At 40.0% G+C, this 19,664-nt stretch overlaps 1 protein-coding gene and 1 long non-coding RNA gene across 2 annotated transcripts; one reads left to right on the plus strand and one right to left on the minus strand.

The window, feature by feature from the left end:
• Window positions 1–1,749: 1,749 nt before the first annotated feature.
• Window positions 1,750–18,047, plus strand: LOC106923670 (transmembrane protease serine 9-like). Its single transcript, XM_088007797.1, has 18 exons — window positions 1,750–1,885; window positions 3,714–3,734; window positions 3,855–4,023; window positions 7,153–7,421; window positions 7,506–7,651; window positions 7,734–8,043; window positions 8,226–8,388; window positions 8,715–8,983; window positions 9,172–9,326; window positions 9,416–9,674; window positions 10,120–10,279; window positions 10,844–11,112; window positions 11,301–11,455; window positions 11,545–11,815; window positions 15,751–15,922; window positions 16,062–16,315; window positions 16,400–16,494; window positions 17,150–18,047. Exons 1-18 carry the CDS (start codon window positions 1,831–1,833, stop codon window positions 17,471–17,473), a joined length of 3,516 nt encoding a protein of 1,171 aa, XP_087863923.1. The 5' UTR covers window positions 1,750–1,830; the 3' UTR covers window positions 17,474–18,047.
• A 258-nt stretch (window positions 18,048–18,305) lies between these two features.
• On the minus strand, window positions 18,306–19,186 carry LOC148158165 (uncharacterized). Its single transcript, XR_015763948.1, has 2 exons — window positions 19,063–19,186; window positions 18,306–18,881 (listed from the first exon to the last, which is right to left on the minus strand). It is a non-coding gene; the product is annotated as an uncharacterized LOC148158165 (long non-coding RNA).
• Window positions 19,187–19,664: the final 478 nt, after the last annotated feature.

A 19,664-nucleotide genomic window follows, 5' to 3' on the forward strand; every position in this document is an offset into this window, starting at 1 on the left:
TCTTCAAAACTAACATCTGGGACGGTGTAAAACTGAATACAACAAAGAATGTTAAAACCACTGACATTTAATTTGTAAGACATTTTTCTTATTCATAGCATGCTCTGACTGAAAATAGTTTAATTGTTTTAGAATTACTAATTTAGTCAGTGATGAATGTATTTTGAAATTGTATTATCTGTTACTATATTGGAATCAAATGGAAATGGTGTGAATGAAAATGAATTTTACCCCATTCTGTTCTGTTGATTTTATGTATTACTTTGGTTTGTGCCAAGGCTCAATCTTTTGAGGTGCTGAATGCAGAAGAACAAAATTAGGTTTGTGGAGATAACCTTTGCTTCAGCTTTCTGAGTAGGGAGAAAGCAGGAGAGATTCCAGATTTCACACCTGTCTGTGAAATACCTTTCTCTGTTTTTCTTTGCCCAGATGGCCTTAAAACAGCAGGAGTTCAGGAGAAGCTCTGCTCTCACTGTGTTTAAACAACGGGGACAAAATGGTCTTTCATCTTGGAAGCAAACTGCAGGGAGTTTCTAACTTTTTAAAAGGGTCCGAGACAGCTCCTGGTTGGATGAGCAAAGATGCGCCTTATTTGAATATATTAAAGACGAGAATACGCCTTTGCTATAAAAATTTGTACGCAGGAGTAACAGATCAGATTGCTGCCTTGTTTTGCTTTTGCATCAGCGCTCTAAAGACGCGTCTTTGCCTTCTTTTTCTCTGTCCTCTTTGTCTCAGGTAAATGAATGTATGTCTCTGTTGTTCTGCAGTTTCTGTTGTAATTTTATGCGTTGTCTTCTATTGGATTAAACTCTGTAATTCTGTGGCGTCTGCACTCATTGTTGTTTTCTGTGTGGCAACACGCGGCCCGCCGGGAGAACCTGGGATCCGTGAGAAGAAGATCGAGCCAGAGAGTTTCTTAAGATAACCTAAAATCTTCTTCAACAATAATCACTCTGCTCAGTCAGAAACAGCCAATCAGAGCTAGCAGTAACCAGCTAGCCGCCATGCTATCAGGAAGTTTTCATTCAGTAACTCTGGATTGTTTATTGTAATGGAACCTGTTTTTGCCTTTGAATGTTAAGTTTTATACTGGAATTTTTTGGCAATGTTGAGGTTTTATTTTGACTCTTTGCATTATTTAGCCTCTTCAGAGCCTTCATATGTTATGAGTCTGTTAAAGATAGTATATCAATAGCAGTACAATTTGCACAAAGCCTGTTTTGTTTAGTTTTGTTTTTTTTTTTGTTTTTGTTTATTAAAAACAAGTTTTTGTGTAAATTAAGGTGAATTCATGGTTCCTTTTTCCACATAATGTAACATTGTTATTTTCATGTGAAGCACTTTGAAATGCCTTGTTGCTAAACTGTGCTTAAATAAATGTGACTTACTGAATTATGATTAAATATGAAAGTAAACCAACACAATGGAATCTAACATAACCGGATTAGATGGTTTATGTTGATTTAATTCTTCAGTTTTTAGAAGACAGACACACCCATATGTTGGCAAAGTTCCTGCATAACTTTGTCAAGAAGGACCGATCCTTCTTGATTTTTATACTGGAACTTGGCACAATATAGAACCTGCAATAAATAGAAAACTGATCTGTTTTTCACTATAGCATTAACATTCATCTGTACGTTTTATTGAGATATTTTTTTCCACAGATACTCATAAAAACACCCGCATGCGACGCCGGTCCACTTCCTGCATATGCTGAATACCAGGTGAGTTGTTGCCAAGCAGCTGACTCATTGGGGGTGTCATTAAAAAGTTGTATGTTGGTTATATAAACAAGAGCAGCTCAGCTGCAGACAAGCGGCAGTGATGGCCTTCAACAAGCTGATCTGTGTGGCGGCTCTGCTGACGCTGCTGGTCAAAGGTAAGAATGCAAAGACTAGAAAAACTGAACAGAAATGTCCTTTATTATCAGATGTGACAGCAGCAAAGTTGTAGACAAATTAAGGCATGGTGATTCAAACAAGGTAATAACATCACAAAAATTAATAAGTTGAAAGACTGTATAGTGAGGGCAAATTTGCAGCATTAGGAAAAAATATATAAGGTTAGAAATAGCAAACCGATTTTCAAACTAACTGAAGCGATCTACAACCATCTGAAGTCTGAAAGATGTTTTAATGTCTAAATTATTTGGAGATGTTTTACTCTAACACATAAATAGTTATTTTTCTGTGGATATCTGCAGCACCTGATACAGCAGGCTCTATAAAAATGCTTTCAAAGAACCTGCACCGTTAAGCTTTTTTGTTTTTTGGATGAATAAGAGAGGAGAGGTTTTTATTCAGTTCACAAGGTCAATGTAAGACCGTAAACTAAGACATCCTAACAACGCTCGAGGCATATTATTTTCACACTCACTAGAGTTCCTCCTGGACAACAGGTGTCATTACTGAGTATATTATTTACTGAGTAAAAATGCTGCTATATGATAAGTAAACTGACCAAGGAGTTTCACCTCGTCTGCTTTTTTAAAGTCTTTTCTTTTAAAACATATAAATCTTTTCACTTTTATTTATGTGAATCAGGTACAGAAATAAACTGGTAGAACAGGAAACTGCTGAGGTTTCAGAACAACTCATAAGATGTGTGTCAAGTTACAAATCCGGTTGAACACGACCAGCTTAGAAAAACAAAATGATTTGTTCGTTGGGCATTACAGAAGACATAACGCTGGTTCAGGACAGAGTGATTAAAGCGACTTGCAGTGATTGCTACTGTTGAGAAAAACTCAGTGATGTTTTACCTTTAGAATTGTGTAATCTCAAAAACATTAACTTTGTTTCCAAACATTAACTTGGCCAATTGATGATTGACAGAACAAAACATTACAGTGGACAATAGGAGGCTTTCAGGTCCATTTGATCAACTGTTACAAATGATCAGTCTGAGAGTTATTTCACTTTCTTCAGAAATTGTTTTGGGAAAATGTCAGACTTTTACCCACCAGGAGAACAGAAAGAGTCTGGAAACATGAACAATAACAAAGCTAAATTCTGATTTGCAAACTGTAATCTGGCTTTTTAAGTTGCTTTAGAGCACTGGCTTCTTCCTGGCTGAGTGACCTTTACTGCATTCAGAACTGATAGCCAGCATCTCCACCTGACCCGTAGGTTCTCCTACAAGACGGGACAAACAGAACCTGTTTCCTTCCTGAACCGACTGGGAATGCCAGTATGATGAAGAATATGTAATACTCTTAAAGAGAATATTTCAACTGAACATCCTGATTAAATTACTTACAGGTAAAACCTATTAACTAGTTACGTGTGGAGGCAACTGGTTTCATAGGATTTTATTTAGGGGCATCATAGTTAATGAGGCTGAATTTAAATGCATTACACAGCTGTCTAATATTAACTGTAAACACAGCTTTGTGTTGGGCCATCATGTAAAATCTCAATGAAATATGTTGAAGTTCACTGTTGTATCGTCACAAAACATTTATACATATTATCCATCCACCGCTAGGGATGAGCCCAGGACAAGCAACACAACCCAGGAAGCTGAAATCTGCTGCTTTTGTTTCAAAATCTTCTAAAAATTCATTAATTATTATGAAGTAGCTGCATTTGTGTCCCTTAATCAGGAGCTATGGCTACTGTTTAGTAAAGAACTGAAACAGGAAAACACATCAGAGAAATGTATTTTAAAGATTTATGAAAATATGTTTTTTTCTCCCCATTTTTCAGACTGTGACTCACAGCTCTCCGGTAGGTCAAATCTCTAAAACTTCACACATGAAATCAGTTTTCCTGTAGTTGCTGTTGGGACAGACTTGCTGTGATTGGATGATGACAGAGCAGAGTGAATGTTGAATCTCTATTTTTCAGTTTGTGGTCAACCTTCCCCTTCACTCAACACCAGGATTGTTGGAGGACAGGCAGCTCCTGCAGGCAGCTGGCCCTGGCAGGTCAGTCTGCACCTCTCCTCCAGCCACTTCTGTGGAGGATCTCTGATCAACAGCCAGTGGGTGCTGACTGCGGCTCACTGTGTCCGAGGGTAAGAAACAAAACCAGCAAAAACACCTCAGTCAGATAACCGATCACTTCATAAACCGATTCAGATCCATTCATTACACTTGTAAATATGTGAAGTTTAGATCTCGTCTTCATTTTCCTGTCAGCTCCAGCAAAGCACAAAATGTTTAAACATCTAAACTACCATGGCCTGTGAACATGGTTATGATAACGTATGAAGTAATTTAAGAAAACTGAGTTTAATGTAGTGTTACTGTACTGTCTTTCCCACTTCACACTACGAAGAAGAGGACCGGCAGCAAGGTTCAACAGTTTTCTTCCATTAAGACTCTGGAGACAGTTCTCTTTGTCCACAGGTTTAATAACGTAGAAACAGGGGTGAAAGTAGGGGGGTACGGCAGGGTACCGCACCCCCAAAAGATTTAGCAGGGTACCGCTGTACCTGCAAGAGAGGGGAGCGGCTGTCTGCTGTAAAGAATCAACGGGTTCACTGTGCAGCTGTGACTGACTCGTTTCTCAAGAACAATCTAAAACACGACTTAATCAGTTAATAAATAATTTTTTTCCCATTCCATTTTGTTTCTGATCTGTTCGTGCTTTGCTAGACCAGCGGTGCAAAACGTCGATCGCGGAAGGTTTTGAGTCGATCTCGGCATTAGGTGACAAACTGAACGCCGCCAGGAGGCTGAGACCAGCAGGTCCTCCTCTGATTGGCTTAAAACGTTCAGAACTTTATTAAAGAACAACAACAAAAAAATCAACAAAACGTGTTCAAATAAATGACCCAACAACAATAATAATCTCAGTAATTATTGTTTCAACAAGGTGTTGCGCAATTCTGTGCGTTTCGGTTCCATTACCAAAATAATGAGCAGAGCAGGAGTTAAAGCTGAACTAATCAACCACTGCTGAGTTCAGGGAGGTTTATTAATGATCGCAAAATAAATATCAAGCCTGAAAACCTGATATCGTAACGGACTGAATGTTTTGTTTTTAACTTAATCTCTGGTATAGCCCAGGAGGTTGCCATGGCAACAGGTGTGCTTAAATAACAGAGTAAAAAGGTGCGACTGGTTTAGAGTTGATCACCTGTTCAGGTTGTTTTACCTTTGCTGTGGCGAATCACAGCTGCTGTAGTTTCTGAACGTTCAATAGACAAACTTGGACTAATTACCTCGTTTTTTGTGAGTATACGTCATTCACAACAAACATCAAACACGGTAAATATGTTTCATTAAGTATTTAACAAACAAATGGCTTCTACCGAGATAATTATGTGGAATTAAATTAATTGTCTAATTAAAAAACACTGTTTTATTGCTCTCTGGCATCTCGCTTTGAGCTCAGAGTCTGAGAGGCTTTTCATCTATCAAACTATTTTTTTGCCTCTTAGTTAGTAGAAATATTGATGTTGATGAGATTTTCTCCAAAATTAAAACCTTTTTCAACCTTTATAGCTCCACTGCTGAAAATGAGGCTCCAACATTCACAAATGACAGTGAAATAAAATCCAGTCCAACATCTGGTTTGAGGTGATTCCTCTGGAACCTGTTGGAGGAAAAACATCCCAACTTCAGAAGATGAGCTTTAACCTCACAGAGCTCTGTGGTTCCTCCTGTCAGGGTGAGACTCAGGGTGAGGAGGAGCCATGTTAGGAAGATGAAGCTGCAGGATCTGCAGAACAAACAGGTCATGATGCTGGGCTGCTGATTATCCCTCTGTCTGGACACAGGATCAATAGAACCAGTTTAAAAGATAAAATGAATGGTTATATGCCAGACATGGAAAACTGGGATGACTCCATGATGTTCAGAGTTTAGGTCTCATGGTGTCTCAAGGTGTCAGTGGGCTGAGGGAAAACAGCTTTATTCTGTAGCAATTCAAGAGCTACCAGCTTTTATCGCTTCGCAAAAAAATTAATCAGCACAGAAATTTTTGTCATGGTACCTCCAAGAATTTAAAACTACTTTCACCCCTGGGTAGAAAGTGTGAAACTGAAATAAAATACAACAAAAATACAATTACAACATGTACTTTTTTTGATACAGAAAAATATAGTGAAAGAACGAAACATAAGTAGATAATAAACAGTATACATGATAATAATAAACAGTATAGACGATACCAGGAAATACGAAGGACGGAGGCAGATGCAGGTGGATTACAGTCAGTCATCAGCACCATGTAAACATCCATCCATTTCCTTCTTCCTTTACTGTCACCGGTCTGGCTATTCACAAAATGACCTGTTGGGGGTGCTAAAGGTACACTTGCAACAACACTAACGGCACAGTTACCATCTACACTGTAAACATTTGAAGGTGGTTTAACTTGAAAGAAAGACTTCTTGTTAATTTAACAAGAAAACTGTTTTGGTTTTAACTCAGAAATTGAGGTTCATGAAGTAGATTTAACAACAAGAGACAAGATGTCTAAGCATTGTTTTGTTTTTTAAGTTCATTAATCATGAATTGTGAAATTTAACTGCTGTAATATAAACCAACTAATTATTTCACAAGAAAAAACTTCCCACACCTCGTTAAAGAGCCACATTTCTCTATTATATTTACTCACAATACCAAGTTGCAGTAACTAATTTTACTTTAGAATAATTCTTGTTTCAAATTGCATGAATAAAACTTCTGATCTAATAATGACTTTTATTAAACAGCACAATAAAATTCTGCCCAGAAACATTTAGTCTGAACAGAATATTATCCTCAAGCTTTGAAATAAACATTTACCTTAATAACACATGAAAGTCAGATCGATGTAACTCTTCAATCTGACTCGCGGTGCAACACACGATATGAAAACATGCCGCTAAGCACCCTGGGAAATCGTTCCCACTCCTGTCCTTTTCTTCTTTCAGTTTTTTTAAGTGCTAACCTAAAAACTAATTTATTCAGCTCTTGGAGGTTTGACCAAATTAATAAAATGTTAACACAACTTACTACAATAAATTTATCTTTCACACATTTAGGTTCAAAATCTAAAACTCGCTAAATTTATGTGACTTAAGAGTAGAAGATAATCGACACAACTAAATGTTTTACAATGCACACATATAACGTTCGCCAAATTCAAGTAAATCCTGAATTTTGATGATATAAAGTTAAATGTTAATTAATTAAATGTTTTCATTTAACAGGGTTAATGGTAGGACAGTGACGATGTATCTGGGTCGTCAGAGTCAGCAGGGATCCAACCCAAACGAAGTCTCTCGGACGGCAGCACAGATCATTTCTCATCCCAACTATGATGTTCAATCTTCCAACAATGACATTGCCCTGCTGAGGCTCTCTGCACCAGTCACTTTCACCAGTTATATATCACCAGTCTGCCTAGCCGCCGCAGGCAGCATCTTCTCCAGCGGGGTTAACTCCTGGATCACTGGCTGGGGCAACATTGGGAGTGGAGGTGGGGAGTAAACCAACAATACACATGGAAAGGAAGAGATAAACCAGGTTTTAACACTTACAGATGTATTCATTATGTCCTCAGTTTCTCTTCCGTCTCCTCAAAACCTGATGGAGGTGGAGGTGCCAGTTGTGGGGAACACGCAGTGCAAGTCTAGCTATGGGGACAGCGCCATTACTGACAACATGATATGTGCCGGGTTACTAGAGGGAGGGAAGGACTCCTGTCAGGTGATCATCTGTTCACATCAGGTTGTTATTGTCTGCAGACAGTAGTTCTCTTCTCATCTGGGAAAATGTTCTGATCTTCCAGGGGGATTCAGGCGGCCCGATGGTGAGCAAGCAGGGGGACCGCTGGATTCAATCAGGAATTGTAAGTTTTGGAGAAGGATGTGCTCAGCCAAACTTCCCAGGAGTCTACACCAGAGTGTCCCAGTATGAGAGCTGGATCAACAGCCTTATCAACACCAACCAGCCGGGCTTCATCACCTTCACGTCCAATGGGATGGACGGTCATCTCAGCGTTTCCAGTACAACCTCCAACCCTACAATTCATCCATCAACCACAACAACAACGACTCTGACAACTCCCACCTTCACCCCATTAATAAACATATCTGAAGGTACTGCAAACAAAGAAGACTATTTGATAGTAACACATAATCAGTGTTGCATTGCTGAATATTTTGAATCAATTTCTACATTTGGACCTCAGATCTCGCTCTCTGGATTATCCTGTTTTGTATTTATCTGACAAAGCTCAGAAAAGATTTACCATTCAGGATTTAATCTAATCTTTTCTCAGTTTGTGGTCAACCTTCACTCAACACCAGGATTGTTGGAGGACAGGCAGCTCCTGCAGGCAGCTGGCCCTGGCAGGTCAGTCTGCACCTCTCCTCCAGCCACTTCTGTGGAGGATCTCTGATCAACAACCAGTGGGTGCTGACTGCGGCTCACTGTGTCGAATGGTAAGAAACAAGACTAGAAGAAACAGCTCAGTCAGATAACCGATCAGTTCATAAACCAATTCAGATCCATTCACATTACACTTTTAAATAGGTGTGAGGTCTAGATCTGGTATTAATTTAGCTGTTGGCTCCAGCAAAGCACAAAAAGTGTAATCATGAAAACTACCATGACAAGTTAACATGGACATGATCGTGTATGAAATAATTTTACGAAACTGAGCTTTAATGTTCAGTGAGCATTGCCAACAAAGATTTGTGTTTCAAATAAATCCTGAATGTTAATGTTAAAATGTGGTTTTCAATGTTCTGATTTTCTCATTCAACAGGCTTGGTGGTAATCCATCTGGTGTGACGGTGTATCTGGGCCGTCAGTTTCAGAACGGATCCAACCCAAACGAAGTTATTCGGAAAGTATCCCAGATCATTTCTCACCCTAACTACAGTTCTGTCAACAACGACATTGCCCTGCTGAGGCTCTCTGAACCAGTGAACTTCACCAGTTACATCTCCCCCGTCTGCCTGGCGGATTCAAACAGCTCCTTCTACAGCGGGGATCCATCCTGGGTTACTGGCTGGGGCAACACTGGATTGTTTGGTGAGCTGGAAATATCTGACTCCATTTATGATCAGAGAACATACTAAAACAGGCCTGACGACAGTTTCGTAGAAATAAAAAATATCACAAATAAGTGGTGATGTCTGTCACAAAATCCTGATGGCAGTTTACTGAATGTTATTCTCGTCATTTCTTATCCTTTTTCTTTGAATTTGTGTCTCCTTTAGAGTCACTTCCTTCCCCAGGAAACCTTTTGGAAGTTGAGACAGATATTGTGGGAAATGGTCAATGCAGTTGTGATTACAGTGAAATATTAGGAGACCAGATTACTGACAACATGATATGTGCTGGGTTTCGTGAAGGAGGGAAGGGACCATGTTTTGTAAGTCTTAACTGTTTTTATCAGATTTCACTTCCTGCACTGATTTCTTCTCCTCACCTGCTTCAAACTAAATGTTTCTGGTCCTACAGGGAGATTCTGGAGGTCCACTAGTGACCAAGCAGGGTGATCGATGGATTCAGGCTGGAATTGTGAGTTTTGGTGTTGGTTGTGCCAAACCATATTTCCCAGCAGTCTATGCAAGAGTGTCCCAGTACAATGACTGGATCAACAGTCACATCACCAGAAACCAGCTGGGCTTCATCAACTTTAAATCCAACGGGACTGAAAGTGACCGCAATGTTTCCTGCACACCCTCCTTCACCCAAACAACAATAAACATATCTGAAGGTACTACTCGCATAATCTTTGTTAAGCAATTTGATGGTAACACAAAAGCAGTTCTCATACATTAAAGAAAACCAGTTCTACCTCTTGACCTCAGATCATACCGGTCAAGTTTTGGTGTTCAGAATACAGTATCTGCCGCTGTCCGGCGATGAGGGGCGGGGGGGTACACGAACACAGAGTAATTACGTAAGAGCGGGGGGAGGGAACTGTATAAAAATACCGTAAGACCTGGGAGAGCAACTAACGGCGGCACAATCTGGGATATTTATGGGAAAATAGTAATATGGGACAACGGCAGGACAGGAGGTAAAAAACTGTAGTTTCCCGGCCACAACAGGAGACTTGACAGGTATGCCTCAGATATATCCCAGAATCAGCCTGCTGAGTGTCTATCAGATAGATTTGCTCAGAGCAGAATTATAATCCCATCTCCTGTTTTTCTCAGTTTGTGGTCAACCTTCACTCAACACCAGGATTGTTGGAGGACAGGCAGCTCCTGCAGGCAGCTGGCCCTGGCAGGTCAGTCTGCACATCTATGGCCACTTCTGTGGAGGATCTCTGATCAACGACCAGTGGGTGCTGACTGCGGCTCACTGTGTCCAAGGGTAAGAAACAAGACCAGCAAAAATACCTCAGCTGAAAGCCAGATATAACTGATCAGTTGGAAAAGAAGTGGTGAAGCAGGAGCTTCAGATGTTTTTTATTTTTACTCAAAATAAAATTAAGATACACAAAAATACCTCTATTCAATGATTATAAACACACTATCAGCAATAAGGATTTCATAAAAACTGTAATTAAAATAAAGTACCCTATATTCTAAAAGTCATTACTTAATAAAGCAGAAGTTAAAGTTAAAAGGAAATGAAAGCCTTCAAGTTTGACAAATTGTTGCTCCATAACATGAACTCTCACGGTGGAGAAAACTAATATTCTGAGAACATAAAAGTTGAGTTCAGAGACTGCTCTGTGGCTGGAAGATGTTGATTCATAAGAGATCATCATGGAGAGATTGACTGTTTTCACACTGCTGCCTGCTGTCTTTAACACAGAGGAGCTGAAGCTAACAATACCTGTGTATAGCAGATTATATGAGGTAAAATGTATTCTCTTATCTCATTGGTGGTTCAACTAAATGTATAATTATCTTTATCTTTTGTTTACAACAGGCTTGATGCGATCCCATCTCTTGTGACGGTGTATCTGGGTCGTCAGAGTCAGGAGGGATCCAACCCAAACGAAGTTATTCGGAAAGTATCCCAGATCATTTCTCACCCTAACTACAGTTCTGTCAACAACGACATTGCCCTGCTGAGGCTCTCTGAACCAGTGAACTTCACCAGTTACATCTCCCCCGTCTGCCTGGCGGATTCAAACAGCTCCTTCTACAGCGGGGATCCATCCTGGGTTACTGGCTGGGGCAACACTGGATTGTTTGGTGAGCTGGAAATATCTGACTCCATTTATGATCAGAGAACATACTAAAACAGGCCTGACGACAGTTTCGTAGAAATAAAAAATATCACAAATAAGTGGTGATGTCTGTCACAAAATCCTGATGGCAGTTTACTGAATGTTATTCTCGTCATTTCTTATCCTTTTTCTTTGAATTTGTGTCTCCTTTAGAGTCACTTCCTTCCCCAGGAAACCTTTTGGAAGTTGAGACAGATATTGTGGGAAATGGTCAATGCAGTTGTGATTACAGTGAAATATTAGGAGACCAGATTACTGACAACATGATATGTGCTGGGTTTCGTGAAGGAGGGAAGGGACCATGTTTTGTAAGTCTTAACTGTTTTTATCAGATTTCACTTCCTGCACTGATTTCTTCTCCTCACCTGCTTCAAACTAAATGTTTCTGGTCCTACAGGGAGATTCTGGAGGTCCACTAGTGACCAAGCAGGGTGATCGATGGATTCAGGCTGGAATTGTGAGTTTTGGTGTTGGTTGTGCTGAGCCAAATTTCCCAGCAGTCTATGCAAGAGTGTCCCAGTACAATGACTGGATCAACAGTCACATCACTAGAAACCAGCCGGGCTTCATCAGATTCACGTCCAACGGGACGGACAGTGACTTAAACGTTTCCTGTACAACCTTCAACCCTACTATTCATCCACAAATCACAACAACTGAACCTCAGCGTGAGTATCTTGATTTCATTGATTTTGTGATAAAACAAAAAACCTATAAAAGGATTTCAAGACGTATCAGTTATTTGCTAATCACACCAACAAAAATGATTAACAAAAGTCTCCTTTCTGTAGCCTATCAGAGGTAACAGTAAACCTGACTCTTGTTATGTTTTAATGTATTTGTAATCAGCCACTTGTTTTCTGTCACAGAGAGATCAATATTATCCTCTAATGATAGAGAGGGACAGCTTCAATCTGAGACATTGTTGCCTGGTCTATTTAAAGATGCTGATTCTTTGTACGTAGATGCTGTCAAGTTTTTAACAACCTCCTTGACATTTGGGATCGTAATCTGAAAGATCTCAATCACCTGTGGGAATAAAATAAAACTGAAAAATAGAATTATATTTACTGTCCCACAGTGGGGAAATTCAGGTGTAGCAGCAGCAAAGTGATGGGATATTGTGGCATGAAGGTTCACATCAGGCGCGGAGCTATAGGCCCGGATGGGTGCCGGGGAGGGAGGAATGGTTTCAAGTCGCTTAAGTCGCTTTAATGTCTGATTATAGACCAGTGGTTCTTAACCTTTTTTGAGGTACCGAACCCACCAGTTTCATATGCGCATTCACTGAACCCTTCTGTAGTGATAAATAAAATATGATTCCCCCCCAAATTCAAGACATAGGGGTGACCCAACTAGAGTCTAGTTGGGTCACCCCATGATCACTAAGTCTTCTTGAAAGGTAAAGTCTCTGAAAACAGTTCTTCAAAATATAGTCAGTGTTTTCAGCAAAGTTGACCTGACTGTCCAGGAACGACCCAAGGTATTAAAATCTGCCACAGTTTCAACAGGTTGGCCATCGAGAGAAACTGGAACCACTTTAAGGTCTCGTTTAGATCAATTAATTAGCTCTACAATCTTATAAGAATGAAAAATTAATAATAAATAATAAAGACTTTGCGGTATTCTGATTTAGTAATGTAATTATATTAGTTGTGTTACCACCCCCACGCCACTAGAGGCAGTACCAACCCCAAAAAGATACGACTAAGGAGCAGATTTAGAAGTACACCGAAAGCAACAGAATTTGGTAAAAACCGTGAGTTTCCTGAAGTAATTAAAGACATAAGTTCAAATCCATGCTGAGAGTGGAGCTCCTCCAATCAGGGCTCCTCCGCAGCTCTGATTGGCTCAGCAATGTAACGTGATCCTCTGCAGCAAGTGATGGCAAAGCAGGGCGTCATCACGACTTTACACAGGTGTCTTTACCTCCGCGGCAGAGGCTCCGCCGAACCCCTGAGACCGACTCATAAGAACCACTGTTATAGACGGAGGCTACACAGTGGCGCAGTTGGTTCTGGGTTCGATTCCCAGCCCCGGTCTTTCTGCATGGAGTTTGCATGTTCTCCCTGTGCATGTGTGGGTTTTCTCGGGTTTCCTCGACAATCCAAAAACATGACTGTCAGGTTAATTGGTCTAAATTGTCCCTAGGTGTGAGGGTGACCCCGCCTCTCGCCCGGAACGTTAGCTGAAGATAGGCACCAGCACCCCTCCCGACCCCATAAGGGACAAGGGTGTAAAGAAAAGGGATGGATGGATGTTATAGACGGAGAAAGTGCGCCCTCGCCTGTTCAGAAAGATGTATGTAATGTTAAAGTTTCTGTCCCTCAATGGAATATTCAGTAGTCAGTGACTTTTTGACTCACAGTTTAGCCAATGTGCTTCTAGGTAAAAATGAAACGAGAAACGCCCTCCTCTCCCCGCTAAATAGTTTCCAGCAGCGCAGGTGATACACCTGAGGGCAGTGGCGCAACTGCACATTAGTCAGGTGGATGCGAAAACATAAATCCCCCCCCCCCCCCCAGGCGACGCTACGTGAAGTGTAAAACTCGCTACATTTACCTCGTTGTGTGCGAGAGGTGAAGGAGCGTGAGGCGCGCTGAACTGTATGGGAAAACATGATCGGCGCGTCGCCCCCTCCAGACGGGGTTTTGGCGCCCCCTCTGGTGCTGCGCCCCTATGCGTTGCATGTGCTGCATACCCACTTTTTGCGCCTCTGCCTGAGGGGCCCGGTCATTGGCCCCGCCCCCCGGCCCGACGCTGACTTGTTCCGCTAGTGGTTCACATAAAGACAAAATAGAAAGAAAAACTTTATTTATCAGATTGTATGTCGTTTTGCTGTTATTCGGCACAGACTCCAGTTTTCCATGTGGTCCATGATGCCAACAGTGACGTCAGACCACTTTTTTCAGTAACGAGTAATGCCACAGTTACTTGATTTGCTATTTCAAATCAAGTAATCAGATTAAAGTTACTTGTCCAAATCACTGTACTTTACTATTTTTTTTATTTTTGTAATTCATTTCCTCTGTGTGTCTTGGGGAGTGATCCCCGTTTCTATGCGACAGTCAGCAGCTGATGGCTCGCCAGGACAGAAATGTAAACAATGGAGGGAGATGCGCATTTTGTTGCTGGAGAAAAAGGAACTGTTTTGAGTTTCTGTCGCCAAGTGCAACTGTTATAAGCAGCTTTGGGCTTGTTTTTTTCTAAAGTTGTTAGCAAACTTAATAAGTTGTAGGTTATTTTTGGGCTTGTTTTTGAACACTTATTTGGGCTTAGAAATAAACAGATAAGCCCCATAATTTGTCTGACATCCAGGTAGTTTTAGTCAAGCCTTCCAATTCCATCTATTCCCTGATGATCCGTCCCGCTGTGTCTTTGTTAATGTCAAGTTAATTGCTGTGAATGACGTCGAACTTCGCTTTGCGCTCCAGAAAACTGCAAACATCGAGACTAATATGAACAGCGTTTATAAACGCCATTATGATCTTTAATATTAATGTAGTTGTCATAAATCTGAGGTGTGGAGCCGCAGGAGGAGCTCTGTGCGCTGCGCTCTGACAGTGAACAGAACCTGGAGGCTGAGTCAGGGAGGGGAACTCTAAAATTATCCTTCTTAGAGTTTTCCAGACAATACTGGAACACACACAATCACACACAAATTACTACTACTGTTGTAACCATTAAACAATCTCCCCTTCAGTTCAACCTTATAAGTGGAGACACATTGTTGATGTTAACCTTTATAAAATAACTTGCAATGAAGTTTTGGCAAAGCTCAATGTAATATTCACAGGTGGCAGAGCGTTGTTGTTAGAGCTGCTGAAAGTAACTAAAAAAGTTACTTTTAATGTAACTTAGTTTCCAAATCAAGTAATCAGTAATCTAAGTTACTTTTTCAAGGAGTAATCAGTAAGCCGATTAAAGTTACTTTTTCAGAGTAACTATGCCATCACTGGATGCCAACATATTTGAATTGTTTTTTTATTATTTGTTGTTTTTAATTCTCTATAATTGTGAGTTTAAATAGCTTTTCACTGACGATGTCTTCCCGTAACATAATTACCCAGTGATATTTTTACATTTACTGTCAATTTAACATCTTTTAAATTGACTGAACATCAAATGCTCATGAAATATTAATGAATAATCTGATGTGCAAAGTGTGATGTTGTTGACTGTGTTCTATGACTTTGTATTTTTGTGTTCTTATGATGTAAAGCACTTTGAAATGCATTGTTCGTGAAAGGTGCTATACAAATAAAATTTGATTGATTGATTGATTGATTGATTGATTGATTGATTGATTGATTGATCTTTTAATACAAAAACATGGTGTACCGCTGGTGAACCGCCTCGGCGCCTCGACCACCGAGCTTAGCAAGTTTTTGGGAAGGAAACTCTGCATTGCCCATTAAGTGCAGCAGAAAGACCCCAGATAGCTCAGAGTGTTATTTTCAGGAATGTTCCTCACTGTTTAAGGAAACATTTGGAAACTTCAGGTGAAGTTCTGAAAGTCTGAATGACATCTGTGCCAATTAAGCGTCACAAATGGGTTTGTGAGAGATGTTTCATTCTGTCTACCTGTGTCTTCCTCCTCCAGGTGTGGTCTGTGGACAGGCCCCACTGGCTTCCAGGATTTCGGGTGGAGTTTCTGTGGCGTCGGCCGGTGCCTGGCCGTGGATGGCCAGCTTACTGAAGAACGGCCAGCACGTGTGTGGAGGGACGCTGGTGTCTGAGAAGGACGTGCTGACCAACGCCAACTGCTTCTCAGGGTACGCTGAAGCTGAGCATGACGGGAGAAGAAACATGCCAACATTATACATTATTACCATTAATAGAGACAACTTAATTTTTAAACTGGTAAAATAATTTTCTGCTCAGCTCTAATTCAGTCCATCCTCTCTCCCTCAGCCCCCCTAATGCCTCTGAGTGGACGGTCGTGTTGGGTCGGCTAAATCAGAACGGCGTGAACCAGTTTGAGAAATCGTTTGATGTGGTAAATATCAGCATGAGCAACCTGACGGGAACCAACATCGCAGTGCTGACGCTGTCGTCGTCCCCCACCCTGAACGAATACATTTGGCCGATCTGCCTGGACAACGGAAGAACATTCCCAGAGGGAGCCGTATGCTGGGCCGCCGGCTGGAGCCCTGGAGCAGGAGGAGGTGATGCTGGACTAATCATGAGAACCAATGCAGATCAAACCACTTTACCAGAAATTACAGCTTCTTTATTTTCTCCAACTTTAGAGGAACCTTTGCAGCAGTTCCAGACAAAAGTGCTAAATTGTGGGGATGCATCAGCAGCAGACAGCATGTGCACAGAAGACTTTACTCTGGGACAGGTACACCGGGGTTTATGATGAATTCCGAATTTGTGTTTTCCAGCATTACAAAACCTTATTTAAGCTGCTAAAATGCTGAAGCCAGTATGATTTCAATAGAAAAACAGATCAATCTCATTCTATTTACAGGTGCATCTCGATGAATTAGAATATTATCAAAAACATATCAAATTATCAAGAAAGACATTCTAAGCAAGCATTTTCTCAGAATATCAGTATTTATTCTGTATGCTGTATGCAGAAATTATATTTTTATTTATTGAATAAGGAAAAGAGGTACCCTGATAAAGAATAACCGTAACCCCACATTCTAAGCAGTGAATGTAAATAAAAATTGATTTAGCAACAAAATAAATTAAACATGTTAAGCATGTTTTTGCTATATGTGATACAGGATCTACTGTAACCTCTGACAAACTCCCATAAGCTGAAATAAGCAGCTTTAGTCTGAAAACATTTCCCTTGTGTTTAGTTTTAACATGGAGAGCTGACAATGATGTTTTGGTACGATCTTAAAAACTGAAAACTGGACTCTAAGCATTAGCTGCTGGAGGTGTGAATGTGGGGAAACTAGAGGGACTTTGGTGGTTGGTAAGATGGTTTAAAAGGTTGACTCAGAATATTTAGCGGATGATACGTCTTCTCTCTGTTTCAGGGCGACTCTGGTGGTCCGCTCATGTGTAAGCAGGACGGCTCCTGGTTCCAGGCAGTGGTGCTTTCATATAATAATACCTCCAACAGAAGGAAACGGGCCAGCATGAAGGTCTTTGACAAACTGAGCCGTTTTCAGGCTTTCCTGACCAAGACACTGGGACCGTTCTTATCTCCAGCAACCGTCATCACCGCCGTCACCACCAACATCACAAATACCACAACCCCCAACCCCATGACAACCAGTGGGGTGATAATGCCTCACTTCCCCTCCGTCCTCTTAGGCCATCTTCTCCTCTTAACTTTATGCCTCCAACTCTTCACATAAGCAGCATTTATACTGTCTGATTTACAAGATATGACACAGATCAAGCAGTTGATGGTGTTTTAATTTTAGCCCAAAATGCTCCCTGGTACTTTACAGCTTGTTTCTGGTTTTGGTTATTCAATGCAGATCTAAAGGATCAGAAGCGTTTGGCAGCGACTTTCAGGCTGAAAACATTTTTCTTTTCATCCACAGAAGAAACTAAAAACATAAAGCAAAAATAGTTCAAAGGCTAAACCTGACATGGTTGTAAAATCAACCTTGAAAAATCCAAACAAATGTATCAGATCTATAAAGATTAACCAACAGAAATGTACTCAAAAAAGGCTCAATTTAATCATATCCAGTTTTCCTGAAGTTTTATCTTTACCAGATTACTGTTATATATTGTAAACACCACTTGTTTCTGTTTCTTTATTAAAACAAATAATTTTATGATATTATGCACACTGCTATGATGCTAATAAAAAAAATAGATTTTGATTTATAACAAATACAGTCTCAAGAAACATTATAAAACCAAACAATAAATTTTTATCTTCATTTTAGAAAATAAAAAATAAGGTGTGGAGAACGATTCAAGCAGAACGCCTTTTTGTTATATTAAAAATATACTTTCAATATATTTTTTATATACTACTAATATATTAGTAATGCATTTAAATTACACTTAATTTTTATTTTTGATTTACTGCTATTGCTAATAAAGTACAATTTTAATTACTCATAAGTCTTTATTTATACTTTGTACATTACATGCGTAACTACACTACAGTACTTACATTGCTTTAGGCTACAATTACATAGAAAGATTAATTACACAAGATGCCCAAGGTAATTCAAATATTTTGTTTTATTACCAACATTTTTAAATTGTCCAATTTTACTCACAACTTTATGAACTTTACATAAATTATCAGTTTACACATCTAAAGTGAACACATGAACATGAAAATTTAAGTGTGACAATAAAAAATGACAGTGAGGATCAACGACAGAACATTCCCGTTCACTGCACTTTACAGAAACCTACAAAAAAGAACAATAGAGCAATTACAATTTTAAGACGTTTTGTACTCGCTGTGTATGTGACATCATGAGAACTGATGATGATTGGGACCGGATGCCTGGGGGGGAAAAACATTTCTGGGTTTCTTCTTTGCCTGTTTATGTTAGAAGTAGAAAAAAAAACAGTCAGTAATGTCATAGAATCAGTTGATGTTGGCATTAACTATGAAGCTGTTTTAAGTGTGGACTTAAGGAGACAAATTACCTTAAAATCTTTCCATCCATGATCTGAACAGGCTGATCCCTGCAGGGTGGTGAGGAGGGCTGGTGGTGCCCATCTCCAGCAGCCATCAGATGAGAGGCAGGGTTCACCATGGACAGGTCACCAGTCCATCACAGGGCCCTGAAAGCCAACAATAAATAAAATGTATGAAAGAGAAATGTTAGATTGACAAGGGGAAAAATTCTGCCCAGTTATCTTTAAATCAAATCATGTTTATTAAGTACTTGGTGTTGGTAACACACCAGTTTTTGCTGTTGAAAATGTAGCTAGCTCCTCATTGAAAAAACAAAAACAAACTTACATCATGAAGACGATGTGGAGGTTCATCCTCAGAGCTGGTTGGTGATCTGGTGGAGCCAGAGCCTCTTCTGAGACAGAAAGTCTTTAGTTTCCCAACACCTGAATCTCTGCTTCCTTTCATTTGCTTGCAAACATATGTTGAAGATAAAAACATTAATGAACGAGTTATAACAACCTCACAATATCAAAGTCTCTCTGTCTTATGGAGCTTAATTAAAATCAGGTTAAGTTTATGAATAAAAGTATGTCGCAACAAACAGCCTCCATGCAGTTATAACGTGAAGCTGAATGATTGCTATAGTAATAATCATACAAGTCACAATAACATTGATAAAATAATTATTTATGAAACCAACGTAAGTTATAAATCTTTACTTCACTGTTTATAATTAAATGAAGATAATTAATAAGCAAACTTACCACTAGCTAGCAACACGTTAGCAGCCTTCGTCCCTCGGGGCTCCTTTTGTGACCCACATTTCATTTCCATCGGTTGTTGTCCCGTTGAGTTTCCGTCTAACTCGGACTAAAACGTCACCAGCTTGAATTTACCAAAATTAGTAATTATTGTCAAGGCCCTCTCTACTTTTAAGGCAATATTAT

The sequence above is a fragment of the Poecilia mexicana genome, unplaced genomic scaffold (assembly GCF_051168715.1).
Source record: "Poecilia mexicana isolate PSO_F unplaced genomic scaffold, ASM5116871v1 scaffold_8, whole genome shotgun sequence".
In the NCBI taxonomy this organism is placed as follows: Eukaryota; Metazoa; Chordata; class Actinopteri; order Cyprinodontiformes; family Poeciliidae; genus Poecilia; species Poecilia mexicana.